Source organism: Macrotis lagotis, chromosome 1 (genome assembly GCF_037893015.1).
Source record: "Macrotis lagotis isolate mMagLag1 chromosome 1, bilby.v1.9.chrom.fasta, whole genome shotgun sequence".
Lineage (NCBI taxonomy): Eukaryota > Metazoa > Chordata > Mammalia > Peramelemorphia > Peramelidae > Macrotis > Macrotis lagotis.
The window spans coordinates 495,940,818-495,968,271 of NC_133658.1; the positions used below are offsets into that span (position 1 = coordinate 495,940,818).

At 36.9% G+C, this 27,454-nt stretch overlaps 1 protein-coding gene across 1 annotated transcript in view; it reads left to right on the top strand.

The window, feature by feature from the left end:
* Positions 1–27,454, top strand: part of HSF2BP (heat shock transcription factor 2 binding protein) — a 104,491-nt gene that overhangs the window by 3,040 nt on the left and 73,997 nt on the right. The window contains exon 2 of the mRNA XM_074210292.1: positions 21,695–21,798. Within this exon, the coding sequence (XP_074066393.1) occupies positions 21,695–21,798 (104 nt within the window). The remainder of the gene's footprint in view (positions 1–21,694; positions 21,799–27,454) is intronic.

Sequence of the window (27,454 nt, forward strand, 5' to 3'; positions counted from 1 at the left end):
TCTCCTCAGAGAGTTTTCTTATCTCTTTTTCCATCTGGCCAATTTTGCTTTTTAAAGCATTCTTCTCCTCAATAACTTTTTTGAACTGTTTTATCCATTTGACCTAAGCTGGTTTTTAGCATGCTATTTTCTTCGCCTTTTTTTGCATTTCCTTGACTAAGCTGCTGACTTCATTTTCATGTTTTTCCTGCATCTCTTTCATTTCTTTTCCCAGTTTTTCTTCCAACTCCTTCATTTGATTTTCAAAGTCTTTTTTGAGCTCTGTCATAGCCTGAGCCCAATTTCTGTTTTTCTTGGAGTCTTTAGATGCAGGAGCTTGTGCTTCCTCATCTTCGACTAAGTATTTTGATACTTCTTGGGCTCATTTGCAAAATATTTTTCAATAGTCTTCCTTTTGTTTCTCTGCTTGCTCATTTTCCCAGCCTGGGCCTGATTTTGGGGTGGTTCCTGAGCTTTTGCGACACTCCCACAAGGGTCTCAGTGTGCGAGGCTCTGTCCTCCCTCCTGGTCTGTGAATGACCATATGCACCCCCCTCTGCCACAGGGCCGAGGTGGGGGGCCCCCTGCTGTTCTATGGGGGGGTCTAGACTGGGATCAGGATCTGAATGTGGTCAGAGCCCCAGAGTCCTGTTCCAGAGGCAGAGGACAAAGCTCATCAGTCTCTCTTCACTCCCCTCCCTCAGCTCAATGGGCTCATGCCCTGGAGGCTCTTGCTTACAGGCTCTGCCTGCTTCTGTTTCCTGGATCAGGGCTGGGGAAAGACCAAGCTGCTGGCTGTGTGCCCTGAGGGCTGGGCTCCACGTGCTTGCTCTGGCAGAGGTCCCCTGCTGTTCCCCCACTTTGTACCCGGTGCTCCCCAGGGTGCAGCTCAAGGGACTCCCCCACTGCTGTGAGCTGGCTTCCAGCACCCTGGGGCTGCCTCAGGGAGATTGGAAGTTCTTTCGCTGGGGGGGGGTCACCCCTCCGGCGGGCTGCCCCTCCGACCCGACCCCAGAGAGCAGAGCCTTTCTGCTCTTTTCCAGGTTACCTTGAGTAGGAGAACTGCCTCACTGGGTCCCTTTGTGGGTTCTGTCTCTTGAAAGTTTAGTTAGAGTCCTTAGTTTATGAGTTTTTATCAGAGAGCTCCTAAGACTGGATCCCTTCATGTCGCCATCTTGGCTCCGCCCCCAACATGTTATTTTCTTCAACATTTTTTTTGGATCTCCTTGACTAAGCTGCTGACTTCATTTTCATGTTCTTTTCCTGAATCTCTCTCATTTCTTTTCCCAATTTTTCTTCTATCTCCATCACTTGATTTTCAAAGTCTTCTTTGAGCTGTGTCCTAGCCTGTGCCCAATTTCCGTTTTTCTTGGAGTCTTTAGATGTAGGAGGTTGTACTTCCTCATCTTCAGATTGAGTATTTTGATCCTTCTTGGGATCATAGGCAAAGTATTTCTCCGTGGTGTTCCTTTTTTTTTCTGCTTACTCATTTCTCCAGCCTGTGGCTGGTTTTGGGGTGCTTCATGAGCTTTTGAGTATTATTGGGATCCATCCCCTCACAAGGATCTCAGTGTGTGAGGCTGTCTTCCCTCCTGGTCTGTGAATGACCACAAGCGCACCCTTCTGTCATGGGGCTGAGATGGGGGGACCCTGCTGTTATATGGGGGGCCTCGACTGTTTTCAGGATCTGAATTTGGTCAGAGCCCCAGAGTCCTGTTCCAGGGACAGAGGACAGAACTTGGCAGTCTCTCTCCATTCCCCTCCCTAGGCTCTGTACTCATGCCCTGGGGGCTCCTGCTTACCAGCTCCTGCTCCCAGTCCTAGATCAGGGCTGCCTTGGCCACCCAGCTTGCTGAGTGCCCTGAGGGCCGAGCTTCATGTGCTTGCTCTGGCAGAGGTACCCCCCATCCCCCAAGTTGTGCCTGGTGTTCCCCAAGTGTAGGTCAGGAAACTGCCCCCACTGAGCTGCAGCTCCCAGCGCCCTGGGGCCGCCTTGGGGAGGCTGAAGTTCTTTTGCTCTGGCAGGCTACCCCTCCAATCCTGAGGAGTGGAGCCTTTCTGCTCTTTTCTAGGTTACCTTGGGTTGGAGAACTGCCTCACTGGATCCCTCTGTGATTCTGTCTCTCCAAAATTTAGCTAGAGTCCTTAGTTTATAAGTTTTGAGAGAGAGCACTTAAGAGACGATCCTCTCCTGTCGTCATCTTGGCTCTGCCCCCCAAAATATGAAGTTCTTAGCTGTGAAGGGAGAAAGAAAAGTCATGGAGGATTGAAGAAAGATGAAAAAAAAATTTTTTGCAAGGCAGTGGGGTTAAGTTACTTGCCCAAGATCATACAGCTAGGTAATTATTAAGTGTCTGAGGCTGGATTTGAACTCAGGTCCTCCTGGCTCCAGGACCAGTACTCTATCCACTGTGCCACCTAGTTGCCCCAGTCTTAAATGTCTAAGTGATAGAGGGTTTGGAGATGATAGGGTGGACAAAAAAATAGGGTTTCATATGGGAGAGCACAGGAGGAGTTTGAGGACAAGTAGATTTCAAGGAATTTCAGAATTCTTCAACATGGAGGTGGTGATGGCATTTTCTGTGTACAACCCTCCAGGTCCCTCCTCCTCCATCCTTAATGAGTAGTAGATGTTTCAAAATTTTTCTTTCCTCTCCAATTATTTGTGGTTGATGGCAAGTTCAAAGGTATGACTGTCTTTGGGGATAGTTGAATTGTGGTAGAAGAGTAGGCCATAGGAAGTGAGTAGGTTGAGAAACTGAATGGTTAATGTGTTTGAAAGAGTTATTGTGTATGTTGAAGTTCCCTGGTTTGAGGGTAGTAATTGGAGAGGAGAGAAAAATTGTGAGCCAACTACTGCTCATTGAGAATAGAAGGGAAGTGTCCTGGAGGGCAGGAGGTATCAACTACCATGATTTTGATTGAATAGTAAGTACAAATAGTATGGACCTCAAAGCAGCAGGTTACTGAATAATAGAGACGGGGAAAAACCTGAAAGTGTTACATTAAATTAAAAAGTTTTTGCATGGATAAAACCACTGTAACCAAGATCAAAAGAAATGTAGTAAATTGGGAAACAATCTTTACAACTAATGATTCTGACAAAGGACTCATTTCTAAAATATACAGAGAACTGAGTCATATTTTTAGAACAAAAAGCCATTCCCCAATTGACAAATGGTCAAAGGATATGCAAAGGCAATTTACAGATGGGGAGATCAAAGCAATCCATAGCCATATGAAAAAATGCTCTAAATCATTAGTTATTAGAGAAATGCAAATTAAAGATTCTCTGAGGTATCACCTCACACCTCTCAGATTGGCCAATATGACCAGGAAGGATAATGATCATTGTTGGAAGGGTTGTGGGAAATCTGGGACACTATTATACTGTTGGTGGAGCTGTGAACTCATCCAACCTTTCTGGAGAGCTATTTGGAACTATGCCCAAAGGGCAACAAAAATGTGCATACCCTTTGACCCAGCAATACCACTATCCTGAAGAGATGATGAAAAAGGGTTAAAAACATCACTTGTACAAAAGTATTTATAGCAGCCCTGTTTGTGGTGGCAAAGAATTGGAAATCAAATAAATGTCCTTCAATTGGGGAATGGCTTAGCAAACTGTGGTATATGTATGTCATAGAACACTATTGTTCTGTTAGAAACCAGGAGGGATGGGATTTCAGGGAAACCTGGAGGGATTTGCATGAAGTGATGCTGAGTGAGATGAGCAGAACCAGAAAAACACTGTACACCCTAATAGCAACATGGGGGTGATGATCAACCTTGATGGACTCACTCATTCCATCAGTGCAACAATCGGGAACAATTTTGGGCTGTCTGCAAAGGAGAGTGCCATCTGTATCCAGATAAGGAGATGTGGAGTTTGAACAAAGTTCAAGGACTATTCCCTTTAATTTAGGAAAAAACATATCTTATTGTCTGATCTTGTTACCTCTTAGACTTCTTGTCTCTTATTTAAGGATATGATTTCTCTCTCATCACACCCAATTTGGATCAAGGTACATCATGGAAACGAAGTAAAGACTGACAGATTGATTTCTGTGGGGGGGAGGGAAGTAAGATTGGGGGAAAATTGTAAAACTCAAATAATATCTTTAATAAAAATAAATTTAAAAAAACCTGAAAGTGACAATGTGGAGCAAGGATTATTCTAACTTCCTTGCCTCAGCCTAAGATAATGAATAAAGATGAAGCCAGTAGTGACACAGGGATACTGGGTAATTAGTGAGGAGTCAAATTTTAGTGATGCTTAGAAGATGGAAGGAATAAGAGAGGAAAAGATTTAGGACAAAAAGAAGTTTGTTGCTTATGGAATAAGTATTCCAGAAGCTTCAGTGGTATGGGTGGGTGGTGTTAGATTGGACCTTGAAGTGAGAGAATTGATGGGGATGGAAATAAGGAATTGGGACATGAAGGTTAAGGAATAATGTTTGAATGATGACCCAAGGGATTCAGAGTTACTTGGATGTTTAGAATATTTATCATTGAATAGAAAGTGCTCTTTCTCTTCCCAGATGAGACTGGAGATCAGGCAGGAGATAAATGCAGGATGAGTTGGAAAGTATGTGGTCAGATGGGAGGTCCTGTTTTCCTACTCCTCTTCCCTTTGAAGACTGGACATTAAGCAGGAAAGGGAGCAGTAGAACGTAGAAGTCAAAACTGCACAATAGGAGAAGGAAGTCCTACTCCTCACTGATTTTCCTGAAAGCATAGATGCAGAAGGAGATGGAAAACTTGAAGTCAAAGGTTGCTTCTCTGTGTCCCCAGAGGTTATCCACATCTCTGCTGGGAGTTCATGTTGGCCGTAGGAGATGGAAGTTATCTTGTGTTGTCATAGATAGAAGTTGTTTCACCAACCACTAGTATCCTTCCTTCAGGGGATAGGCAGGAGGAGATGAAAGTCTCCATCAAAGGAAGGTCTTGTTCTTCTTCTCATCTGAGGCTGAAGATCAGGTGAACTCAGTGGGAGTGGAAATATCTCAGTGCAGGGGGAGTCTGGTTGTGACAGATGGAAGCTGGCTGGGGTCTTTGCTTCCTATGCCTGATGATTTGCTCAGAAGTCTGAGGGCTTGATCATGGGCAGAGAAATGTCTTGATCTTCTCCAGGAAGAAAGCAATTTTAAAAAATCTCAAACATGTTAGACGGAACCTTTGGTAGCAATTTTTGAGAGAACATAGACAAAAGTCACGCAGATTGGATTGTCATGGGACAGTGGTATATAATGTATAAGAAAGTTGGAAAGGTTGGGGAGGGGAGGTTAGGTTGTGAAAATTTGAATGACAGAGATAGTGTGTCCCAACCTTTTTTAGTTCATGACATAGCTGTATATAAGGATTTAATTACTAGGGCATTTCTCTTCTTGTATTCTCCATAAACAGTCTCTTAGTCCAATTACATGTTATCTCCAAGGGCTAACTGATGATAGATGTGCAGACACATAGGCCCACATCCTCTGTGCTTGCTAGTAAAACACTAAAGAAGGAGAGTAGGGACAATTTTGTGATATGAAAGATTGTTTAAGATAAATTTCAAGAAGAATGAATTCAGAAACATTGGCCACTATCTGTTGGGAACTGTTGGGTATGGGAATATTGTGAATTATCTTCACCTGGTGTCCTTGAACACCAGAGTCTTGTCTTGCTAAGTGCCACAGGAGTGGGAGTGGATTAGAGACTGGAAAGGTATTTAGGCACTGGTGTTTTGGTGAATAAATGGAGCACTTGGGGATCTTGATGGAGAACTTGTCTCCTTTGTCTTCCTTGTCTCCTGCTCCTCCAATGCTCTCCTGGGGAAGACTGAGGGAGTCCAGAACTGGGACTCAATTTAAGAGTCCAGGAAGGGGACTGTACAAATATCAAATCTTTATTCTATAGTCAGTGTATTGGCTTGTTTTGTTAAACAACAAAGAAGGATTCTATTTTGCGTGGGGTGGGGCTTGTAAGTGGGAAGTAATACCAATGTAAAGCATCAGTAAAACATTTTAGAAACCTTAGTTCCTTTTAGGTACATAGTTTTCTATTTTATATGAAAAGATTTTTAATAGTCTATTCATAGGATTATCATAAAATAATATTTATATAGTCTTTTGTGCCACTTTAGTTAATTCCACAGCTCTCTATTCTTATCAATCTGGGTACAACCTTAGTGGCCATTGCCCCCCACCCCCATCTCTCAGAAGACTTTGAGGCAAACTTTGTTTTGCCAACCAAGGATTTTCTTTTTTTATTATGAAGCAGAAATAAGGAAGAGAGTACATTTTAGGTATAGGAGACAGCCTGTACAAGAACACAGAAAAGGAATAATGGATCATAAGTAATGACTTGAAAGAGACCTCAGACAGAATCTTCTAGGCAATCCCTTCATTTTACAAATGAGAGATTAAAGATCAAGGGCATTAAATTACTTGCCCAAAATTAAAGAGGTAGTAGTCATTAGAAGTGATAATTGAACCCAGGTCTTCTCTTCAGGATTTCATGTTGTGTGTGAAGAACCACCAGAAAATCAGTTTAGGTAGACTTTAGAGTATGTGAAAGGGAGTAATAGAATAATTTTGGAAATGTGGCTTGGAGCCAAGTGGCTGAAAGCTTTAAATGCCAAAATAATGAGTGAAGAAACTAATCAAGTCCAATGAATAACTTTTTGTTTAATTTTAGAAGTAATAGGGGGGTCATGGGAGTTTATTATATAGAGAAGTGACAATGTCAGACCTATGCTTTAGGAAAACTACTTTGTTGTATGTGTGGAAGATAGTAGATACTTGCCATCTGTGTGGAAGACAGAAGATATTTGAGTCAGGAAAGCCATTTAAGAGGCTATTTTAAGGACTTCAACTAATTTAGGGAAAAAGTGAGTGATTAGAGAAAAAGTGAATGCTTATGAGATATATTGTAGAGTAGTAGTATCAAACTTAAGCAGAAATGGGAACCATATATATATTTATCCTTGAATCCCTCTGTAAAGGCCACATGTTGACTTAGTTTAAAAATGTAAAACTATGTTTTAATGTATTTTTATTTGTTTTGTCAATATTTCCCAAATGCATTTTAATCAGGTTTGGGATATTCTTGGGAGTGTATATTATATATTGTATTTTGTCTCTTTTGTCATATGCAGACTAGGGCCATGTGATTGAGCCCTGGCATAAGGAGGACCTGAGTTCAAATTTGGCCTCATATACTTAATAACTATCTAGCTGGGTGATCTTGGGCAAATCACTTACCTCCACTGCCTTGCAAATACCAAAAAATAAAATAAAAATAAAATATTATATACAGTAATTACAAAATATTTTACAAGTATTGTCTCACTTTATCCTCCTAACAACTCTGAGAGGAAGATGCTGTTATTTTAGAGATGGAAAAACTGAGGGAGACAAGTTTAAGTGATTTACCCAATGTTCCATAGCTTAAGTGACTCAGACTGGCTTTGAACTCACATCTTCTTGAGTTTTAGATTCAGTGCTCTATCCATTGTGCCAAATTAAAAAGGTTTTGGATGGAACTGAGATGTTTGTATATTCATTCAGATCATGTATCCATTGGAAATTTATTATGATATATAGTAGTAAAATGACCTAACTTTAATTTTTAATAAATTGCTTCCTCCTCAGCTCCTTTGTGATTGAGTTTATTGTATTTGATTGCTTTTCTTATTGTCAGTGATTCATTGATGTGTGTGTATATATATATATATATATATATATATATATATATATATATATATATATATATTTGCAAGGCAATGGGGTAAAGTGGCTTGCCCAAGGCCAAGCAGCTAGGTAATTATTAAGTGTCTGAGGCCGGATTTGAACTCAGGTACTCCTGACTGCAGGGCCAGTACTCCATCCACTATGCCACCTAGCCACCCTTCATTGATCAATTTTCCTACTTTTGAAATGATTATCAAATAGTTTTTTTAACCATTTTAAAAGATTTTATTTATTTTGAGTTTTACAATTTTTCCCCTAATCTTACTTCCCTCCCCCCCACCCCCACAGAAGGCAGTTTGCCAATCTTTACATTGTTTCCATGGTAAACATTGATCCAAATTGAATGTGATGAGAGAGAAATCATATCCTTAAGGAAGAAACATAAAGTATAAGAGATAGCAGGATCAGACAATAAGATATCGATTTTTTTTCTAAATTAAAGTTAATAGTCCTTGGTCTTTGTTCAAACTCCACATTTCTTTCTCTGGATACAGATGGTATTCTTCATTGCAGACAGCTCTAAATTGTCCCTGATTGTTGCACTGATGGAATGAGCAAGTCCATCAAGTTTGGTCATCACCCCCATGTTGCTGTTAGGGTGTACAGGGTTTTTCTGATTCTGCTCATCTCACTCAGCATCAGTTCATGCAAATACCTCCAGGTTTCCCTGAATTTCCATCCTTCCTGGTTTCTTTTTTTTTTTTAGTTTTTTTTGCAAGGCAAATGGGGTTAAGTGGCTTGACCAAGGCCACATAGCTAGGTAATTATTAAGTGTCTGAGGTTGTATTTGAACTCAAGTACTCCTGACTCCAGGGCTGTGCTCTATCCACTACAAAACCTAGCTGCTCCCCCCTCCTGGTTTCTGATAGAACAATAGTGTTCCATGACATACATATACCACAGTTTGCTAAGCCATTCCCCAATTGAAGGACATTTACTTGATTTCCAATTCTTTGCTACCACAAATAGGGCTGCTATGAATATTTTTGTTTAATATTTATTCTCATTTTGTACAAATAATGTTTTTTATATACATTAATAAAATATTCTTGTTTAAGAGTAAACAAAATACCCCCTCCCCCAAAAATATAGACTTACTTGAGTGATAAAGTAAAGGGGAGGGAAAAAAATTAAAATGAAAATGAAAAAATAATAGTAACAATTGTAGTATGAACAGGTGGTGCAGTGAACAGAGCACCAGCCCTGGAGCCAGGAGCACCCGAGCCCATATCTGGCCCCAGACACCCAACAATAACCCAGCTGTGTGACATGCAAGCCACCCCAACCCCACTGCCCTGCAAAAACCAAAAAAAAGGAAAAAAAAAGACCCAAAATAAAATAAAATAGTAATGATGAGCCAGGAGCACCCGGGTTCAAATCCAGCCTCAGACACCCAATGGTCACCCTACTATGCGGCCCCAGGCAGGCCACCCAGCCCCATTTGCCCTGCACCCCCCCAAAAAATAATAATAATAAAAAATGTGCTTCAGTCTGTGTTCCAACACCACCAGCTCTATAGCAGGTGGATCACATTCTTTATTTTAAGTCCCTCACAAAAGTTACTTCCATCATTCCCTCATTCCTCCTTGCCTTCCCCCCTTCCATATCATTGCAATAGCTCATTGTAACAAAGAAAAATCTTATTATATGAAATATTTTGGCCTATTCTCTCTCTTCTTTTTCTTTCTTCCATTACATTTCCCTTTTTTCTATTACTCCATTTTTATACCATATTTTATCTTCAAATTCAGCTTTCTCCTGTGCTTCATCTATAAAATCTCCTTCTACCATCTCTGAGAAGGTTCACATGAGTATTATCAGTGTCATTTTTCTATACAGGAATATATGCAGTTCATCATCATTAAGTCCCTCATATTTTCCCCTTCTCTTCCAATCTCTGTGCTTCACCTGAGTCCTGTATTTGAAGATTAAACCTTCTGTTCAGCTCTGGCCATTCCAACAGGAACATTTGAAATTCCCCTGGTTCATTGAAAGTCCATCTTTTTTCCCTGGAAGAGGACATTCAGTTTTGTTGGGTAGTTGATTCTCGGTTGCATTTTAAGCTCTTTTGCCTTCTGGTATATTATATTCCAAGCCCTACGAGTTTTTAATGTAGTTGCTGCTAAGTCCTGTGAGATCCTGATTGCAGCTCCACCGTATTTGAATTGTGTCCTTCTGGCTACTTGCAATATGTTCTCTTTGACTTGGGAGTTCTGGAACTTGGCTATAATATTCCTGGGGGTTGGTTTTTTGGGATGTCTTTCTCAGGGGGATTGGTGGATTCTTTCCATTTCTATTTTGCCCTCTGCTTCTAGGATATCAGGGCAATTTTCCTGTAGTAATTATTTGAAAATGATATCAAGGCTCTTTTCCTGATCATGACTTTCAGGTATTCTAATAATTTTTAAAGTATCTTTCCTAAATCTGTTTTTCCATATCAGTTGTTTTTTCAGTAAGATGTTTCATATTTTCTTATAATTTTTCATTTTTTTGGTTTTGAAGTATTGAGTCCTGATTTCTTATAAATTCAGCAATCTCTTGATTTCTATTCTTTGTCTGAAGGATTTATTTTTCTCAGAGAGCTTTCTTATCTCTTTTTCCATCTGGCCAATTCTGCTTTTTAAAGCATTCTTCTCAATAATTTTTTGAACTGTTTTATCCATTGGACCTAAGCTGGTTTTTAGCATGCTATTTTCTTCAGCATTTTTTTGGATTTCCTTGACTAAGCTGCTGACTTCATTTTTCATGTTTTTCCTGCATCTCTCTCATTTCTTTTCCCAGTTTTTCTTCTAACTCCCTCATTTGATTTTCAAAGTCTTTTTTGAGCTCTGTCATAGCCTGAGCCCAATTTCTGTTTTTCTTGGAGTCTTTAGATGCAGGAGCTTGTGTTTCCTCATCTTCAGACTGAGTGTTTTTGATCCTTCTTGGGCTCACAGGCAAAATATTTCTCAATGGTGTTCCTCTTTTTTCTCTGCTTGCTCATTTTCCCATCCTAAGTCTGGTTTTGGGGTACTTCCTGAGCTTTTGGGACACTCCCACAAGGGTCTCAGTGTGTGAGGCTCTGTCCTCCCTCCTGGTCTGTGAATGACCATAAGTGTCCCCCCTCTGCTATGGGGCCGGGGTGGGGGGGGCCCTAGACTGTGATCAGGATCTGAATGTGGTCAGAACCCCAGTGTTCTCTTTCAGAGGCAGAGGACAAAGCTCAGCAGTCTCTCTCTCTCTTCACTCACCTCCTTGGGTTCAATGGGCTCATGCCCTGGGGGCTCCTGCTTATTGGCTTTGCTTCTGTTTCCTGGATCTGGATTGCCTTGGCCAAGCTGCTTGTTGTGTGCCCTGAGGGCTGGGCATCACATGCTCGCTCTCCTGGGGCATAGGTCAGGAAACTCCCCCCCCCCCCCCCATCCGGGATGCTGGAGTTCCTTCGCTCTGGAGGGCCACCCCTCTGGTGGGCCACCCCTCCAACTCTGGGCAGCAGAGCCTTCCTGCTCTTTTCCAGGTGACCTTGAGTAGGAGAACTGTCTCACTGGGTCCCTCTGTGGGTTCTGTCTCTTGAAAATTTAGAGTCCTTAGCTTAAGAGTTTTATGAGAGAGTGCCTAAGACAGGATCCTCTCTTGTCCATACCTTGGCTCCACCCCCCCATGAATATTTTTGTACAAGTGATATTTTTACCCTTTTTCATCATCTCTTCAGGGTGTAGACCCAGTAGTGTTATTGCTGGATCAAAGAGTATGCCTGTTTTTGTGACCCTTTGGGCATAGTTCCAAATTGCTCTCTAGAAAGGTTGGATGAGTTCACAGGTCTACCCACAATGCAATAGTGTCTCGGATTTCCTAGAACCCTTCCAATAATGATTATTATCCTTTCTGGTCATATTGGTCAGTCTGAGAGGTGTGAGGTGGTACCTCAGAGAAGCTTTAATTTGCATTTCTCTAAGAAGTAATGATTTAGAGCAATTTTTTCATATGACTATGGATTGTTTTGATCTCATCTGTAAATTGCCTTTGCATATCCTTTGACCATTTGTCAATTGGGGAATGACTTTTTTTTTTTTTAAATTTGACTCAGTTCTCTATATCTTAGAAATGAGTCTTTTTTTAAGTATTTTTTTTAGGTTTTTTTGCAAGGCAAATGGGGTTAGGTGGCTTTCCCAAGGCCACACAGCTAGGTAATTATTAAATGTCTGAGTCCAGATTTGAACTCAGGTACTCCTGACTCCAGGGCGGGTGCTCTATTCAGTGTGCCACCTGGCCACCCTGAAATGAGTCCTTTGTTAGGAACATTAGTTGTGAATATTGTTTCCCAGTTTACTATATTTCTTTTGATCTTGCTTATAGTGGTTTGTGCAAAAGCTTTTTAACTTAATGTAATCAAAATCATCTAATTTGTTTTTAGTGATGTTCTCCATCTCTTCCTTTGTCATAAACTGCTCCCCTTTCCATAGATCTGACAGGTAAACTAGTCCTTGATCTTTTAGTTTGCTTATAGTATTGTTTTTTATGTCTAAATCCTGTATCCATTTGAATCTTATTTTGGTATAGGGTGTGAGGTGTTGGTCTAATCTAAGTTTCTTCCATGCCAAATTCCAATTTTCCCTGCAGGTTTTGTGGAAGAGAGGGTTTTTAATCCCCAAAGCTGGACTCTTTGGGTTTATCAAACAGCAGATTAATTGTTTCCTCCTATTGTACCATGTCTGTTCCACTGATCCACCATTCTTAGCCAACACCAGACAGTTTTGATGACTGATGCTTTATAATATAATTTTAGATCAGGTAGGGCTAAGCCACCTTCTTTTGCACTTTTTTTCATTGAATCCCTGGAAATTTTTATTTCTCCATATGCATTTACTTATAACTTTTTCTAACTCATTAAAGTATTTTTTTGGAATTTTTATTGGTAGAGCACTAAACAGGTAGTTTAGTTTTGGTAGTATCAAATAGTCTTGATAGAGAATACAAATCTGCATTTCCTACTTAACTTTTAAAATTATTTTCCTTGATTATCCTTGGGATTTGCTCCTCCAAATAAATTTTGTTATTAATTTTGACTTTATTTAAAATAAATACTATGTGACTGGGTTTGTATAGGTATTAATATTTGATATTAATAATTATTGATAATAAATTAATTTGATATTAATATTATTTTTGTTATATTAGGGTTATCAACAGTGAGAAACTAATGTTACTTCAAACATTCAGAATTTCTTTATTTCTATAGTGTGCTTTATATAGTATATTTATATAGGTCCCTAGAATATTGCTATAGATTGATTTGTACATTTTCATTTCATAGTTGTTTTTAAATTCTATTTCTCTTTTGATCATTTTCTCCTGATTTTTGTTAGTATTAAATTCTACTGATTATTACTGATTGATTTTATATTTGATTACTTTAATTAATCAGTTTTCTTATTTTTAAAAGAACCATCTTACAATCTGTACATAATAATAATTTTATTTCTCTTTTTCTATTTTTGTACTTTTATTTTTCTCTTATTGCTATATAGAATTATGTCATTTCATAATGAAGAGAGCTGAACCTTTGATTTATTCCTTTTTTCCTTTGGAAAAGCTTTCAATATTTTTCTATTTCAGATGAAGAAAAACATTTTCAAAGCTACTATACTTTTTAGAATTTCTAACATTGAGTGCTGTATTTAAAAATAATTACCTCTAATTCCATTATTATAATGTATATTTTTATCTTTTATGAATAATTATATTAATTTTCTTCCTAACAACTGAATTTTTACATCCCTGGCACAAACGCACTATAGTCTTAGTGGATCATCTTTTGTAGTATGGGAATATGGACAGCTAGTTGAAGCAGTGGATAGAGTACTGGACATGGACTCAGGAAGATCTAAATTCAAATTCTGCCTGACACTTCCTATGTGACTTGGACAAATTGCTTAACCCTATTTACTTCAGTTTACTCATCTGTAAAAATGAGTTTAGAGAAGGAAAAGATAAATCATTCCAGTATCAAGAAAACCACAAATAGGGTCACAGAGTCAGATTTTAAATATTTATTGGAATTCATTGATAATAGTCAACCTAGATCACCTCTGTTTTATTTTTTTTTAAGTTTCAAAATGCAGAATCTATACTTTGAAGTGGGACTAAACGTCTATCCCATTTAGATTTTTGGCTGCTTCAAATTTATGGAACAATCAAGAACTAGGAAGTAAATTAAAAAAAAAACCCATTTATCTTAAATAAAATATAGATGCCATAAACACACAATGCACTTTCAAGCAAAAAACCATGCACTTTTGTTCAAGGCAAAAATCTGGGAGAATCTTCTCATAACCTAGTCTTATTGCTTAATTCTTCTTTTCCTTGCCCCCTTATCTCTGGTTCATTAATGTTCCTTTAGCTATCTAGAGCTAATGACAACTAATGGTACTATTTTCCCAAATTACCTCTATCTTTCTGGCATGAAAACTCCCATTTCTGTTTGATTCAGTGGATAGAACTCTAGATTTGGAGTTAGGAAGATCTGAGTTCAAATTTTGCCTTAGACACTTAATGAGTATGTTACTTTGAGCAAGTTAATTAACCTCTCTCAGCCTGTTTTCTCACTTGTAAAATAGAAATAGTAATAATAGCACCTATCTCAGAGGGATGTTGTGATCTTCAAAGGAGATAATACATGTAAGGCACTTTGTAAACTGTGATAGCTATGATCTCAGCTACTTGTGAGGCAAATGTTCAGTCCAGTCCGATTGGGGCACAAAAGACTGTAATTATCTCAATCTCCTGTAAGAGCTATTTATATCTAAGAAACAATTAAAGTAACCAAATAAATCTCTTGATTGATGTCAACATGACAGTATGGATGGCTCCTCACATTGTATGCTTTATTTACTTTTGTATGAATTATTTAGGACAACACTGTATAAGAATCTGGAAGGTTACAAGCAAAAGCTTTGGACTGGGGGTTAAAATTACTTTGGTGTTGGGGTAAAGCAGCAAAATTAGATACAGGTAAACATATGTAACACTTGTATCAAAGGACTCCCCTTCGGGGCTCTAGGGATCCTTACTGTTTTCTTCAGAGCCAGAGAAGCATAGAGAGTAATAGTGTTAACTAGTCATAGCTGTGGAGAAACCTAGCCGCAGGAGTTAATAGAGAAGTTTGAGAGAAATTGGAGAAGACAGCAAAAAAAGAAGTTAGGTTTTTTTTTTCCTGGTGGTTTTATCTCCTGTAAAGGACAAAGGGAATCTTTTAAGAGGAGACTTTGCTTGGTAACATGAGTGAACTGCATAGAGGGATTGTGTTTTCAGAAGTCAGTTTATTAGAGTGGTATTGGAACTAACTTATCCTGTAATCTTCTAGCTTCAAAGTGTAAATAAAGCTTGGCACATGGCCTAATGTGTTACACACACTCACCTTGTCTCTCTTTGGGCTATCTCATTCATGCTGGTTATTCTGGGGGATTTTTCTCTGTTCTGACTGGCCATAGCTAAAAACACTGTAACAACTACTTTCAATCCTTTTATTTGTTGTGATATATTCCTGCTACTTGCCACTGGAGTTACTGAACTCTATCCTGCCCTGCTGGTGCTGTTCTCACTTTAAACACATCAGCTATAGTAAACATGAAATCATCAATAACTAAATGAGAAAGCAAAACATAAAGCATAAATGGAGAGCCTGACTCAAATCTGTATAAGCAGCTATTCTCAACTATGCTTATCTGTTTGAACCTTAATGTTGCAGGTATATAAAAAATATACATAAACAACAACAAATTGTTGGATTCTCTTTCTAATCCAGTCTGCCTTCCTCTTCCAATTTATGGGAGAGTTCTTTCCATTAACCTTCATGATTATGATAACTAATTGATTATTTCTTTATATTTTGTCTCTTGTACTTTTTCCTTCTTTTGTTTCCACCCCCTTCTTTACAAATATGAAAATAATGAAAGAGAAATAGTTTTTTTGACACTGGTGCTCTATAAATGAAGTAGTCTGTTTACAATCCATTGACTCCTTTTTCTTTCAGTAGCCTCACTCTTGATCTTAGTCAAAATGAGGGGCAAAGCAAAATCTTTTATGCTTTCATTGAAAAGTCCCTCAAATCCCCAGACAATATCAATTATGACTTCAGATAATACTATTGTCAAGCTATAAATAAGAAGTAAGCAGAGAAACTATTTTGTATCTCTCTTACCCAACTGCTTTCATATTTTTCCATCACTCTCATTTTACAGTTTTTTCCCTCTATAGATCTTTTTCTGTTTTTAAAATAATTTTTTGCCTCAAAAATCATTTGATCGATTATTTCTATCTCCTGATACTAATAACATAATGGTATAGACACTCATCTTCTCAAAATATGATTAATATGGAAATATGTTTTACATGATTGCATATATATATATATATATATATATATATATATATATATATCCTATATCAGATTGATTGTCATCTTGGGGAAGAGGTAAAGAAAAGGTGGAGGAAGAAAATTTTGGAACTCAAAGTCTTTTAAAAATGAATGTTGAGGGTGGCTAGGTGGTGCAGTGGGTAGAGCACCAGCCCTGGAGTCAGGAGGACCCGAGTTCAAATCCGTTCTCAGACACTTAATAATTACCTAGCTGTGTGGCCTTGGGCAAGCCACTTATCCCCATTTGCCTTGCAACCCCCCCCCCAATGAATATTGAAAATTGTGTTTACATGTAATTGGAAAAAATAAAATACTGTTGAATTAAAAAAAAGTGACTTTCCCAGAGTTACAGAGCTAGTAAGTTTTTGCTGTTATATTGAACTCATTATCTTCCTGGCACCAGGGCCAGCATGCTTATCTACTGGGGGACTCAGTGTTTCCCTTTCAGATTAAGACAAATATAAATGGAAGATTAAAAAAAGTTAATAATACTTTAAAAAACATATATTAAATCTGGTGATTACTGAATGGGAGCAGAAAGGAGATTGCAAATAACTCAGCTATACATGATAATACCTTTGCAAAATGTAACTATATGTTGGAGCATAAAAACTTCACCTAAAATTCAGAAAAGCAGAAATATTAAACACATCCTTTATGATAACCATATGGCAAAAATTATATTTAATAAAAAATTTTTGAAGAAAGGCTTAAAATTAATTGGAGACTAAAAAGCTTACTTAAAAAGAATAAGTGATTCAAAGAAACAGAACATTTCATTAAAGAAAATGACCATAATGAGACAACACATTAAAACAGCTGGGATGAAGTTAAAACAATTCTTTAGGGTAAAACTTCTATCTTTAAATATTTTCTTTAGCTAAAGAGAGAACAAATCAATAAATTGAGCATAAAACTAAAATATACTAGAAAAAGAAAAAAGGGAAAAAGGGATAGAAATTCAAAAATTAAAGAAGGGATTAACAAAATTGAAAGCAAAAAAAACCTCATTAACATGTTAAATTAAGGATTTGTAAAGAAAGAATACAGTAGATTAATCTAATTAAAAACAGGAGAAAGGGGGCAGCTAGGTGGATAGAACATTGGCCCTGGAGTCAACAGGACCTGAGTTCAAATTCAGGCTCAGACACTTAATAATTGCTCAGCTGTGTGACCTTGGGCAAGTCACTTAACCCTATTGCCTTAAATAAATAAAAAAAACAGAAGGAAAACCAGATCATATCAAAAAAGAAAAAAACAGTTGAGGAATAAGGAATATTATAAGAAAATTTTGTCTAATCATATACTAAGGAAATGAATGAACATTACAAACATATCAGATGCCCAGGTTAACAAATATAGGAATGGATTATTTAAATAGCCCCATCTTAGAAAAAGAAATTGAACTGTCCATAAATCCAAAAGAAAAAACTCTAGGACTAAATGATATGGAAATATATTCTATAAAATTTTAAAACAACTAATTCTAATGTTACACAAACTATTTGCAGTTAAACATCTTTAACTGGTTATCCAATAGATATATTACCAATATATCCCCAACTAATCTCATTATCTTTTCCTTAAATCTTTTATTCTGCACTTCCCTTTACTGTTGAAGGCATTTCCCCCTAGTTTTCCAGACTTATAATTTAGATATCATACTCTTTTCCTCACTCTCCTGTCATATTTAATCACTTGTTTGATTATTTCTATCTCTTGATACTAATAACATAATGGTGTGGACACTCATCCTTCATCCCCGATCTATTGCCTTCTATTTGGTCTCCCCACTTCAAGTCTCACCCTTACTTGATTCTGCCCTTCACTCAAACTGTCAAATTAATCTTCATGAATTTCAGATCTTATCATGTCACCCCTCCCCTCCATTCAGTCATGTCTATGGTTTCCCAGCTATTTCCAGGATCAAATATAAAATGCTCTTTTAAAGCCCTTCATAATCTGGTTCTTCCTACCTTCCCATTTTTCTTATACCTTATTCCCATATTCGACTGAGAGCTCCTTGAGAGCAGACTTCCATCCCCCCTGCCCCATCTCCTTCTTTGTATTCCTAGAGATTGAAGAAATTTACAAAATTCCTTCTATCCTGAAGTCTAAACCAGGGAGAGACAAAACAAAGAAAGAAAATTAAAGGAAAATATCCATAATGAATATGGATGAAACATTTTAGGTTGTTGTTTTTTTGTTTTTTTGCAAGGCAGATGGGGTTAAGTGGCTTGCCCAAGGCCACACAGCTAGGTAATTATTAAGTGTCTGAGACCAGATGGATGAAACATTTTAAATAAGATCTTAGCAATAACCATAAAATTTCATTGCTATGAACTATACTATCAGTTTTTTATGTATTGTATTTTTAATCTTTCAATATTTTCTGTTTTATTAATGAAGATTAAAAGAATAAAATAAAAACAATTTGGAGTTAATTTAGAATTTGCAAAAATTTAAGAATGTCATTTAGAAATCCTCAGGGTGGAGCCAAGATGGCAGCATGAAGGCAGCATTTCCTGAGAACTCCTTCTCCCCCAAATTCCAAAAGCCATCAAATTATGATTCTAGCCAAAATTTAGAGGAGGGCAGAACTCACAGAAAGACTGACTGATGCATTTTCCCAATCCAAGACAACTTAGAAGTTCTGTGGGAAAGGTGTGTTTCACAAGGATCAGGAGTTGGAAAAAAGCCCTGGCCTCAGCGTGCAGCACAGCACAGCACAGCCTAGCCCAGGGATCACCAGGAACAGCTTGAAGGGGTGGTGAGAGAACTCTGCTACACCAGAATGAGTATGGATTGAGGAACAGTGGCTGCAGAAACTGCAGCAAAAATTGGGGGAACCAACCTGTACCTCCTGAGCACAGCCCACAGACAGTAAGGGGGTCAGGGGAGACTACAGAAATGTTTCTGTACTCCCTGGGGCAGGACTCCACTGTTTGCCCATACTCAGATCCAGTTTGCAGTTTGGATCCAGCAGGGAGCCTCCTCACAGCTCCAGGGCAGAGGGGATTGCCTGTAGTAATCTACATATCAAAGCATAGGCAAGAGAGCATAAGACCTTGGAGGAATAAGGGTCCCAGTAGGGTGTCCCCCCAAAAAATAACCCCAAAGTCTTGGAAGTGCTGTAAATTAGTTTTGGGCTGAGGAAATGAGTAAACAACAGAAAAAGAAGAATATGACCCTAGAAAATTACTTTGGTCCCATGGAAGATCAAAACATATACTCAGATGATGACAAAAATCGAAGCTTCTGTATTCAGAACCTCCAAAAAAAATAGAAAATGGACTCAGACTATGGATGAACTCAAAAAAGACTTTGAAAAGCAATCAAGGGAGGTAGAGGAAAAATTGGGAGGAGAAATGAGAGTGATGCAGAAAAATCATGAAAACCAAATCAACAGCTTGGTGCAAGAATTACAAAAAAATACTGAAGAAAATAATGTGTTAAAAACCAGTTTAGGCCTAATGGAAAAAGCAAAACAAAAGGCAAATGAGGAGAAGAATGCCTTAAAAAAGCAGAATTGGCCAGCTGGAAAAGGAGATAAAAAAAGCTCTCTGAAGAAAATAACTCCTTCAAATGCAGAATGGAACTAAAGGAAGCTGATGACTTTGCAAGAAATCAGGAAGAAATAAAACTCTTCCAAAAAAAAGCCAAAAATTAGAAGAAAATGTGAAATATCTCATTGGAAAAACAACCCAACTCGAAGATAGATCCAGAAGAAATAATTTAAAAACTATTGGGCTACCTGAAAGTCATGACTGGAAAAGAGCCTAGACTTCATTTTTCAAGAAATAATACAGTAAAATTGCCCTGACATCCTAGAAGCAGAGGGTAAAATAGAAATTGAGGGAATTCACTGGTTACCTTCTAAAAGAGATCCCAAAAGAAAAACTTCCAGAAATGTAATAGCCAAATTCCCAAACTCCCAAATCAAAGAGAAAATTCTAAAAGCTGTCAGGAACAAACAATTCAATTACCAAGGCTCCATAGTCAGAATTGAATTACACAGATCTGGCAGCATCTACATTAAGGGCTCGTAGAGATTAGAATATGATATTCAGGAAGGCAAAAGATCTTGGTTTACAACTGAGAATCAACTACCCAGCCAAACTGAACATCCTCTTTCAGGGGAAAAGATGAACTTTCAGTGAAACAGGGGACTTTCAAACTTTCCTATTGAAACAACCAGAGCTGAACAGAAAGTTTGATCTTCAAGTACAGGACTCTGGTGAACCATGGAGGTGTTGGATGAGGAACTTGATGATGTTGAACTGTTTGTATTCCTGCATGGGAAGAAGATACTGATAACTCAAATGAACTTTCTCATTATAAGAGCTGTTAGAAGGAGCATGTATAGATAAGGCACAGGAAGGAGCTAAATATAATGGTATAATATAGTAAAAAGATGGAGTCAATGGGTGATAAAGGAAAGTACTGGAAGGAATGGGGAGGAGAGGAAGAAGGAGCTAAGAAATTTCACATAAGAGTCAAGAAAAAGCTTTCTCAATGGAATGGAACAGAGGGAAGCAATGGGGGCAATGAGTAAGCCTTCATTCTCATCAGAAATGGCTCAGAGAGGAAATAACATGTACACTTAATAGGGTATAGAAATCTATCTTCCCCTCGAGAAAAATGAGAGGAAAGGGATAGGATAAGGGGGAATGGGGCAGGTAGGGAAGGTGGGAGTAAGTTATAGAACAGAGGGAAGATCGTGGGAGAGGGTACTCAGATACAACACACTTTTGGATAGGACCAGGACGAAAGGAGAGAGAGAGGATAGAATAAATGAGATTGGGGAGGAATAGAGTGGAAGGAAATATAGCTAGTAAAAGCAACTGTGGGAAAAATACTGAAGCAAATTCTCTGCTGGACTTAGGATAAAGAAAGCAACTCACCCTAGAGATAGAACCATTGGAATCTGATCACAGACTGAAATACATTTTTTTCTTTCTCTCACTATTCTTGAGGTTTCTCATCTTCTTGGGGGGGGGTGTTATGTTTACTCTTACAGCAAAATTATTGTGATATAAAATAAACCAAAATCATACTTAAAAAAAGAATACTGTATAGGCAGTCCACACTTTTAGTCTTAATGTAGCTTAAAGATGACAATCTAAAACAAAATATTATAAGAAAAAATTTCTACCATGTATACTCTGTACCATTTTTTGCTATCTGTTATGAAATTAAGCAGAAATCTTTGAATGAGCAATGTAAAATGTAAAGATTTAAGGTTTAATTAGGTAAGATTCAGTCGCTGAAATCCCAAATGCAAGATGGTAAAAACAGAACCCCCTATAAAATACCTTTTGTAGTGATGCTTGCAACTAACCACAAGGAGGAGGCATTATACAAATGAAAAAGTTTAAAGGGGCAGCCTTCCATTTCTTAGCCAAAGAAAGAATCAAAAAATGTTGGAAATAGTAGAGATCAATGTTGGAGATAGTAGAGATCTTAGAGGGTCTTAGTCTGATCCTGTTATTCTTATTGAAAATCAAATACAGACTTTATAAACAGAAGAGTCAGGAGATTAACAGTTTGAAAAATCCTAATAATTTGTCTTCCTTCTCACCAGGCCTGGAAAAGAAAGAGCAGGAAGTAGAACAGATGAGAATGGACTGTGAACATTTTAGAGCTCGATTGGAAATAGCACAAGCAGATAGCATAAGAGAGAAGAAGGTACAGTAGTTGTTAAAAAAAATTAACCCTTCCAATTCATATTTATGTTCAGTATAGAGTACTGTTATTGAAGTGATATGAAAAGAATTGTTATTTATGGCCCTTAAATCTTATTTTTTTATTTTATTTTTTTAGTATTTGCAAGGCAGTGGGGTTAAGTGGCTTGCCCAAGGCCACACAGCTAGGTAATTATTAATTGAGACTGGATTTGAACCCAGGTACTCCTGACTCCAAGGCCAGTGCTTTATCCACTACACCACCTAGCCGCTCCAATGCCACCTAGCCGCCCCCTTAAATCTTATTAAATAAATATTTCTCAATATTTTTTATTCTGATGAATTGGAAGATTGATAGACAGTGGACTTTTATAGTTAAGTAATTTAGTTATTCATTTTATGCCTTTTAGTAGCTGCTGGGTACGTGGGAAGCTCAGTGGATAGAGTACTGGCCTTGGAGTCAGGAGGATGGGAGTTTGAACCCATCCTCAGACATAACACTTATTGGCTGTGTGATCTTGGGCAAGTCATTTAACTGTGACTGCCTTGCATCCAGGGTCATCTCCAGTTGTTCTGACCCATATCTGATCATTTGACCCAGGTGACTGTGGAAGATAAATGGGGCTGGTGACCTAGCATAGCACCCCTCACTCAAATCCAATTCATGTTCTTGTCATGGTATAACCTCCCTGATTTCATGGTCTTCTTTGAGGACAAAGTATAAAACATCATTTAGTAGCTGCTTACAATTAATTTAGTACAACAGATTATTCCAAAACATAAAGACCTATATTATAATAATTAAATTAAATTGTAGTCCAAATAGTGATTTACACCTAGATATAAAGACATATTTCATCTGAAGGTTTCATCTTTTTTTGGTGAACTATTTATTGGGAAGAGGCAAAGAATGCATTTGAAAATTGATGGATAATAGATTTTTATAACTAACATAGATTATTCACTTAATGTTTTTAGTAGCTGATTGCTATTTAGTATGATTGTTCTAAAATACACACACACACACACACACACACACACACACACACACACACACACACACATTCAAAGTCCCATGAATGACCTGAGTTCAGAATTCTACTCTTGCATCTAGAACTGGAAAGGACAAAAGAAAAGGATCAGAAATCTAATTCTATTTTTTTTAGGACCAAACTAATTATTAAAACAGCTTGTTACTGGTTGAAGAATAGATAAATTAATCAGTGAAACATACAACATACAGAAGAAAACATATCTAACGTTTTAGTGTTTGATAAAGCCAAAGAGGATTACTGTGATGAAGATTCACTGTTTAACTGCTGGGAAAATTAGACAGCAATATAGAAGAAATTAGATTTAGAGCAATACTTTATGCCTTAAACAAAGATAAAATTCAAACTTAGACATAAAAGGGTCACATCATAAACAGAATAAAGAAATATGGAAAAATTAACATTAAATCTGGATAAAAGAAAAGTTCATGACAAAAAGGAATAGAGTTATAGAAAATAAAAATGGATAATATTGATTACATAAAATTTAATAGTTTATACACAAACAAATCCAATACAGCCAACATTAGAAGGGGGAAAAACTAGAAAAAAATTTTTGCAGTAAATCTATTTTCAAGATATTAGAAGGAATTCAAATTGACAGGAAATAGACACATTCCCCCAGTAACAAGTGATCCAAGGATCTGAACAGTCAGTTCTCAAGGGAAGAAATTCAGGCTATAAATTAAAGAAATTTATTTATTTTTTTCAGTTTTGCAAGGCAGTGGGATTAAGTGACTTGCTGAGGGGGGTTACTCACCTAGGATCAAATTTGAACTCAGGTCCTCCTGACTCCAGGGCTGGTACTCTATGCACAGCAACACATAGCTGCCCCAAATTAAAGTAATTCTAAGATTCAATCTCATAGTCTTCAGGTCAACAAAAATGACCAAAAGGAAAGTTATAAATTTTATAGGGGCCATGGAAAACATTGGTGTGAGTGAATGAGTATAATTTGCTAATGAGTACAACCATCCTGAAAAAGTTTCGAACAAGAAGTTATTAAACAGTACATGTTGTTTGACTTACTTATACTACTGCTAGGCCTATGCCCCAAAGGGATGTAAAAAATGAGGAAAAGGTCATTTATATTTAAAAATAGTTACAACAAAAATCTGGAAACTGAGATAATACATAACATTTGAGGAATGGTTGTATAAGTTGTATGAAGATGTGAGACAATTATTTTGAAAAGACATAGGAAAACCAATATGAACTGATATAGAGTGAATTAAGTAGAACTAAAAGAATAATTTGCATTAAAACATCAGATCTGATTTTTGTTGCATCAGATCTGATTTTTGTTGATATAAGCTGATAAAGAATGAAAAGAGCAGAATATCAACTACACTGTAAAAAATAATTTTGAAAGCTGATGAACACTGAACATTCATGATTCCAGGGGACCAATGATGCAACATGCTATGATAGAGAAGTTGTGGATTTAGGGTTTAGAAAGACAAACATTTTTATATACATCCATTGAGGAAATTTGTTTTGCTTGACTCTGCATATCTTTTCCAAGATATTTGTTTTTCTTTTCTTTTTTCCCCCCAGTTAGATGGGAGTCAGACAGAAAATAGATTTATGTTAATTTTTTAAAAAAATTGCGAGAGGAGCTCCTGATATGAAATGTTGTATGCATTTTCAGATGAGGTTACTTGTACTGTTATCTTGACTTGATTTATTTTGTTTTATTACAAGATATTTCTCACAAAGTGGGAGAAATATTTGTAAAGTAAAACAAAAAAATCAATAATATTTAAAAAAATCACTATCTACCAAACCTCATGTTCTTAATGATCAGATTTCATGAATGGATACAATTTTATTGTACCATAATCATAGAATAATGAAGCTCGTGATTGACTTTGTTCCGTATTGGGCCAAAGGGTGGAAACCATTAAGGAAAAAATTATGATATAATGAAAAGCTGACAGTATTTTTAAAAGAAGGTTTATTTTTAAATCATGACAATCTGCCCCCACTATATGATCTTATACTGTTAAGTTATTCACCACAATCTCCTCAAAATGCTACTTTTATCATTAGTCTAATTGTGACCTTTCAGAATATTGTGCCACAAAGGATTGTGACTTCACTAAGTGGAAAAATGTTTTCAGTAACTGTTAATGTCATTATTGACTGGAGACCATGAACTCTGATAGTCTTTTTATGATATTGACAACCAAAAACATAGTTTATTTGAATGTTTTATGTTTGTTCATATTTACTTTATTTTTGTCCAGTTAAAGGATGTTCTTTGTATTCTCAAAGCTGACCCAGTCATCAGTGATGTCTGTCTATTTGAATGACCCACTGATCATATCTGAATGTATTGTGAAAGCTCAAATGGATTGTAAAAAAAAGAAGCAGTGAAATATTCTAAGCATTTGTACTATGAACATTGTTTGAACCTTATGGTAGTGGTTTATTTCAAGTAAACAAAAAAGAACTATTCATTTATCTGTCTATTTATCTATCTATTGATTGATTTTTGATGTTTGACTTCTTATGCTTTTATGTGGAAAATTTCACAAGGATCTAGGTTGAAGGCTTTGAAGTAGCTGTCAAATGTAAGATGGGTATACAGAGCAAAAAACAATGTCTGTTGTAAAGTAAATTTAATCCAATATTTTATAAACTTCACAAGAGCATATCAAACCACTTACCTTTCTGAAGCTAAAATGAAAGCTAGGAGTGAAATCCAGGAAATAAATTTATTCAAGTTCATCTTTGCCCTTCATCTGATGTATTCAATATGCCAGATGATGGTAAATTAAGGCTTTTAATGTACCAGATCTCAGCTTATTTATTATAAAATAGGGTTTTAAAATTCCCATAACTCTGGTCATGACAAGTGACTCAGTATATTTTCAATCTTTTTAAAAAATAAATTTTAGTGATAATTTTGCTTTTAGTCACTCACACTTCACAATGTAACTCTCCCCCTTTAAGAAAAAGTTTAAGGATTAGTTCTCTCTGTCTAATTATTAGGAAGTTTTTCCTGAATAAAACTTAAATTAGCCTCTTTTTAACTTCCATCCAATATTCTTAGTTCTACTCTGTAGAAATCAGTGGTAAAAGTCTAATATCCCTTACAAATACTTGAAAATATCTATGATGTTTCCCTCTTTGGAAGGTTAAACATGCCTAGTTTCTTAACTGCATATGATATGCATATCTCATATGATATGGACTTAATGCCCTTTAACATTCTCGTGCCCTCTCTATGCAAACTCTTAAACTTATCAATGCTCTTTTAAAAAGCTTTGGGATTCAGAGCTTCAAATAAGATCTGAAAAAATTAATATAATGAACACAGGGTATAGTGAGACTATTTTCCTCCTTTTGCCAGGGGACATGCCCCTCTTAATGCAACTCAAGATCTCATTACTTTTTTGGGGGCTACTATATCACATTGATGACATATATTAATTTATAACTCATTAAAACCTGTACATCTTATCATATTGATGACACATTAATTTATAGCTCATTAAAACTTAAAACTTGTAGATCTTTTTTTTTTTAAGTTTTTGCAAGGCAATGGGGTTAAGTGGCTTGCCCAAGGCCACATGGCTAGGGGCCGGATTTGAACTCAGGTACTCCTGACTCCAAGGCCAGTGCTCTATCCACTGCACCACCTAGCCACCCCTAGATCTTTTTTTTTTCTTTAAGAACACTTACTGTCTGTCCGTGCTTCCTTCATCTTATAATTTTAATTTTTTGGTATTTTAAAGATAAAATTTACATTTATCTTAGTTCAATTTCAACTTTTTAGATTCTACCTTCTCTTCCAGTCTTTTCTGGGTCCTGACTCTTGATTATTCATTAACCATCTCTCCCAGCTTTGTGTCCTCTATAAATCTGATGATTTATGTTTTCATCAAGCCATAGATAAAAATGTTAAACATCATAGAGCCAAGCATAGATCTGTAGTACCCTGCTAGAGATCACCTGCCATATTGATATTGGATGAATAACAACTATTCTTTGAGTTCAAAACAAACAGTTTTGAATCTGTGTGATTATATTATTGGCTAATCAAGAAATTCTTAATCTTTCTATAATCCCCTTTGGCAGTCTGATAAAACCTATAGACCTCTTCTCAAAAATAATGTTTTTAAATACATAAAATATATAGGATTGTAAAGGGAATAAATTATATTGAAATAATTGTTAAATATTTTTAAATTCTCCATAAATCCATCTGTACATTTGTCTGTTTATTACAGTTTAAGAACCTGTCTTTAAATTTTCTCCACAAGAGTAATTTGAAATACTTTTTTAAAAACCAGACTAAAGAATAGATAAATTATGTCCACTGCAATCCCATTAAGATCCTGTCTAAAAATTTTAGGAAATTAGGATTAGTATGTCATAACTTGTAGTTGTTCTTTTTATTTTCTTTCTTTCTTTCTTTTTTTTTTTGGGGCAAGGCAATGGGGTTAAATGACTTGCCCAAGTTCACGCAGCTAATATCAAATACCTGAGTCCTCCTGATTTCAGGACTGGTGCTCTATCTACTGCTCTAACTAGCTACCCCTGATAACTTGTTATTAATGAGGCCATACTGGTTCTTTGAATTCATTGCTTCTCTTTCTA